The sequence below is a fragment of the Macadamia integrifolia genome, chromosome 7, assembly GCF_013358625.1.
Source record: "Macadamia integrifolia cultivar HAES 741 chromosome 7, SCU_Mint_v3, whole genome shotgun sequence".
NCBI lineage: Eukaryota > Viridiplantae > Streptophyta > Magnoliopsida > Proteales > Proteaceae > Macadamia > Macadamia integrifolia.
In genome coordinates, this window is record NC_056563.1 from 28,027,442 (window position 1) to 28,032,601 (window position 5,160).

General features: G+C 39.5%; 1 protein-coding gene across 1 annotated transcript; it reads left to right on the plus strand.

Annotated features, from left to right (window-relative positions):
• Positions 1 to 249: 249 nt before the first annotated feature.
• LOC122083707 (methyltransferase-like protein 2) lies at positions 250 to 4,759 on the plus strand. The gene is made up of 9 exons (XM_042651591.1): positions 250 to 815; positions 890 to 1,118; positions 1,508 to 1,647; positions 1,917 to 1,950; positions 2,425 to 2,500; positions 3,244 to 3,421; positions 3,542 to 3,631; positions 3,733 to 3,832; positions 4,105 to 4,759. The coding sequence occupies exons 1-9, from the start codon at positions 537 to 539 to the stop codon at positions 4,254 to 4,256; spliced, it is 1,278 nt and encodes a 425-aa protein (XP_042507525.1). The 5' UTR covers positions 250 to 536; the 3' UTR covers positions 4,257 to 4,759.
• Positions 4,760 to 5,160: the final 401 nt, after the last annotated feature.

Sequence of the window (5,160 nt, forward strand, 5' to 3'; positions counted from 1 at the left end):
TCTCAAACCATGCTCACTTATGGTGGAAATTTTACACCATAAGATGCAGATCAAGCGGGTAGTATTATCTGATCATCTAATCATTGAAGGAGAAAACTCATTTCCGTGGGGCCAGATTATCTGAAGAAGTTCTGAGCATGAATCCTGCCACTCGAAACCCACACCGTGTGTTGAATTGTTGATAGTTGACAAGTCAACACTAACACGGAGACAGTTAAGAGTAAGGGTTTTGAACTGCAACGACGCAGAAGGCTGGTCTAGCCGTCTAGGTTTGAAATCCCCGGGAAATGTCAGAATTCGCGCTTAAACCGATGGTGTAGATGGAAAGAACAAAGAGATAATGTCGCAGATTAATATCATCGGACGGTCCGGGGTCCGGCGTCCGGCGTAGTTGAAACTTGAAGATCGAAATCCCAGTAACCCAGTAACCCAGTTGCACCCGTCCAGTGTAGAACTGCAAGAATGCGAGTACGTTCTGATTTCTGATTTATAAGATAGCGAGGTTCAGGAGCAAAGCAGAGCAAACCATTGAAGAGATGGAGGAAAGGGAGATGAACTCCGAGCTTTCTCGGTTTCTAGAATTCGGCATTTTTCGACTCCCAAGCTCTAATGCCATTTTTATGGATCCTGTTCGTGTCCTCAACTCTTCTTATTCCCGATTTAGGGTTTCTCCTCGCTCTTACTACTCTCGCTCGTTTGAATCTAAGACCGGAAGAGAAACTGAGGCTTCCGTAAATCCGAGAAAACGGAAGCTTAAACAGAGAAAACCATATTCTCTCAACGAAAGAGAGCTAATCGCTGACCAACGTCATCAGGTGATCTCTAACATTCTTTTGGGAATTTCTCTTTATATCACGACGATGAAATTGACGATCACATCTGATGCCAGGAAGCAAGGCCTCTGTTGCTAGGTGCATATGAAGCTTTTCTCGGAGCTGCTGGTCTTTTATCGTTTCTGCCCAATATGAAGGGTGATCCGGTCGAAGATGAACACCTGGTAACGTCCGTTGGAAGGGAGGTTGAACAGTCTTTGCTTGAACTTGGCAGCGTTTGGCAAGCCCCTCTGTATGAAATCTCTCTTCATTTCCGTCGACAAAATAGGCTCGCTGAAGACGGAGGTCAGTCTCTCAATCAGGAAACTAAGGGGTGCCCCTATTCTACTACTGCTTTCCATTTCCCTTTCCTTCAATCTGGGTTCCAAAAGAGAGAGAGAGAGAGAGAGAGAGATTTTCTTTGCCGTAGTATTCGGCTCCCAGTTCCAAACTCTTTCTACCAGCCCTATAACACAGAAATCTGTCATAACTGTGTACTCGCCAAAACTTTGCTTGTCTTCCTGTTTGGCTACTTGTTTTGATGCAAATGAATGCATTTGATCTTAGAAGATTTGGCTTCGATTTTAAATTATCATCTCAACACTTTCCAACACATTCAATTTAAGCTTCACAATGATTTTTTTTTTCTTATTTATTTATTTATTTATTTTGGGCTTATCTTTCTGGATTGTTAGGTTCCCAGATTGTACAATATGCTGAAAGAGAAGTGGTGCCAATATTTAATAACTTCGTTATTAATGAGACAAGCGAGGATGTGGAGGCGGAATTTCTTGGCAGCTTGTATATAATACCCAGGGAGAGCTGCTTCCACATGGTATGTCATGTTTATGGCTTCAATTATGATCGGAACATAAGTTTTCAAGAGCATATTGTCGTATGATAATTTTTTTTCCTGTTTCACTGATAATATTGGTCTTTTATTTTCTAATGCATTATTTGCTCCACCTTTTGTTCTTTTGGTTTCTTGGGTCTCCCTGATAGCTATCTATTTTATTTTTAGCCTTCTAGTTTGTCATATGAAATGTATCTGACATGTATTTGTATTTGCCTTTTTTTTTCCTCTCTCCCTTAATCATGTGGAAGTCTGACTTGAAGCAAATTCAGAACCTGATTCCTGGTAATGTTGGCATGCTGTTCTGAACTCTATTCTTTATCTTGACCATTTACCTTGAATTAAAGTGTTCTTGGGCGTACTTTCTGTTTGTTTTTTGTTTGGAGAATCCATGATACTCGATTGCATAATATAAGAATATCTGAGATGAATGTTGATTATGTAACAAACACCTTCATTTTCTGAAGTTTTGTTAACATTGTGCTGATTAGTCTACAGCTCATATCAGGCTAGACATCAACTTCCACACGCCACCAACTTGTTAATGTCTTTCTTACATAGGATAGTGATAAATAGTTGGTGGTCTATCTTTATTTACTTGATGGGGGGTTGCCTGGGATAATTGGGTTTCTTTCTTCTGAGTCTTGATTGAAAATGGGAGTTTCCAATCTTTCCATTGTATTCCAGGCGGCATAGACAAAAAAGTTTTCACCATTTATATTACCAGCCTTCTGATGTCTCCATTATTTCTCCCTGCAGCTCAGAGTGATCAAGGCTTTAACCTTATAGTCATTGATCCACCTTGGGAGAACAAAAGCGCACGCCAGAAATCAGTGTAAGTATTCAATGGTGCACCTCCTTTAGAATTCTACTAAGGTTTTGTAAAAAACTTGTTGATTTTCTATAAATGCCACATCATGTGAAGAAACTTTTTGTTTTCTGCGTTACGGTGACTAGCAAATTACTGCCAGCAAGGTAGCTGCGCTTCCATTTAGCAGGTACGATTGTGTCAACTTAGGGTGCACATTTGATTTGAGGGTTTAAACTATCTAGTCATTCAAAATATCTGGAAGGTTTCTTTATTAGAATGAGGAACCTTGTTAAATTGGGTTTACATGAGAAAAAAAATTCTGGAAACAGCCTCTCTGCGAAGCAGGGGTAAGGCTGCATTCATTATGATCCTCCCCAGACGCAGCAGTGGTGGGAGCCTTGTGCACTGGGTACGCCCTTCATTGAGAAAAAAAAAAAAATGAGGAACCTTATTAAATTGGGTTTACATGAGAAAAAAACTCTGGAAACAGCCTCTCTGTGAAGCAGGGGTAAGGCTGCATACATTATGACCCTTCCCAGATGCCGCAGTGGTGGAGCCTTGTGCACTGAGTACGCCCTTTGAGAAAAAAAAATTATGTCGTGGAAGATTATTACTTGGGACTGTATATTGATTCTCTCTCTTACTTTTACTGATTGAATTTTCTAAGAGATGGAAATTTAATCAGCTTTGTGTTTTCAATGGTCTTTATGTTTTAATACTGTGGAGCTCTGTTCAATTTGATGTGATGGGATTGAACATCATTGCAGGTACCCTACGTTGCCTAATAGATACCTTTTGTCCATTCCTATTAAGAAACTAACTCATACAGAAGGAGCACTTGTGGCCTTATGGGTGACAAATAGGGAGAAATTGCGGGTTTTCATTGAGAAAGAATTGTTCCCAATGTGGGGTGTCAGATATGCAGCTATCTTTTACTGGTTGAAGGTCTGTGTGTGTGTGCTCGTGTGCGCAAGCATACTAGTTCTATTCCTTAATTCTGAGAAACCAAGCTTGCAAATTGTGATCTGACAGATTTTCTCCTTCTTTTGCAACTGAAAATTGTAGGTGAAAGTGGATGGATCCTTGATCAGTGATTTAGACCTCTTCCATCATAGACCATATGAATGTCTTCTCCTGGGCTACAGTAGTAGTGAGGTGAATTTGTTATCCAATAGCACAAAGAGCATTAATAGTTCACAATTTCATTCTGAATAAAGATTTTTGGTTTTATGTCATGCTGTTTGGGTTCTGTACAGGGAGTGAATACTGGACATCATTCAATTTTTAAACCTGTACATGGTAATGAAGTCATCATTAGCATCCCTGGTGATTATTCGAGGAAGCCACCAATCGGAAGTATCCTTTTCTTACATTGCCATTAAATTCCTAGATTCTACATATCTTACTCTTGCGACTGAATTGATTTTATCTCCAAAGTTGCTTTCCTTGCGCTTCAAAATTATCCATTTGGTTTTTTGCTTCCTGTCTATGGTTTGATGCAAGCAAGTTTATGTTATTATGTGATAAAGCCTTAAATCCTGAAAACATTTGTATTTCCAGTAGCCTTTTTGTACAGGGCTTATATAGTCATTGACTGATCTTGATGCTTTTTTCCTTGACATTGTTAGAGTTGCTATTGGATTATGTACCAGGGCCAAAGCCTGCTCGGTGTATTGAACTATTTGCTAGAGAACTATTGGCTGGATGGACTTCATGGGGTAATGAACCCCTTCACTTTCAGGAATCAAGATATTTCCTGAGAAAGAAGATAGAAGAATAATGATTTGTGAAAGGCACCTGACAATTGGTGCAGAATCTCTAGAGAGTGGGAAGTTGCCGGCTCCAAAGGCAGTCCTTTGAGGCCATGCCTCTTTTTTATGTTGCACAGCCTCTTCTTTTGCTTGAAGTTCACTTTTGGGCACTGTTTTTAAATTGTCCTGAAGTGGGTGGAAATGAACAAGGACTGTAGATAAGAAAATGGAATGTGGAAAAAGGAACTGAACTTTACTACAGCAGTTCGGTTGTCTAAGAAAACAAGATGAAAAGTTGAGACAAAATAATTTTCCTGTATTTGGTTGTCCAGAAACAGAGGGTACACCTTTATTCTTATTACCATTGCTCAGAGAATTTATACTATCAGATGCTTAAGGCTGAAGCTGAGTTAATGACTGGGATACAAGTAGAACAAAAGGAGAAAACATGAGAAGATAGTAGGGAGGCATTTCTGCTTGTGGATAGACAGATTGAAATTAGTTTTCCAATTAAAAGTTCATTTTTTTTTTCCAGGTGTTGTCCATCAGAATCTGTCTTCTGGAAAACCAAATTTGGCTCAATAGCCCACAGGGTTTCCAGAAAGCCAAATAATGCTAGATAACTGAATCGAATTAACACATAGGGTGAAGCTTTGGTGTCATTAAACTAGTTTTTAGGTGACTGAGCTTCCTTTTTCCCAAGAAGGGAATCTATGTTGTAACCTACAGAATTAAAGCAATAAGAAGACAATGAGGCCATCTCCTCCCCCCACCCCACCTCTCTTTCAAAATCACATTGAGATTTCTGGCAACACTTGTCCCTTTTAGTTGTTTTTCCAATGTGCTTTTGTAATCCCTCTATTTTTTTCTTCTTCATTTATTTTGGCAAACTTCCATCTATTTAATTTTCTCACACCGCTCCTTCCCCAGTCC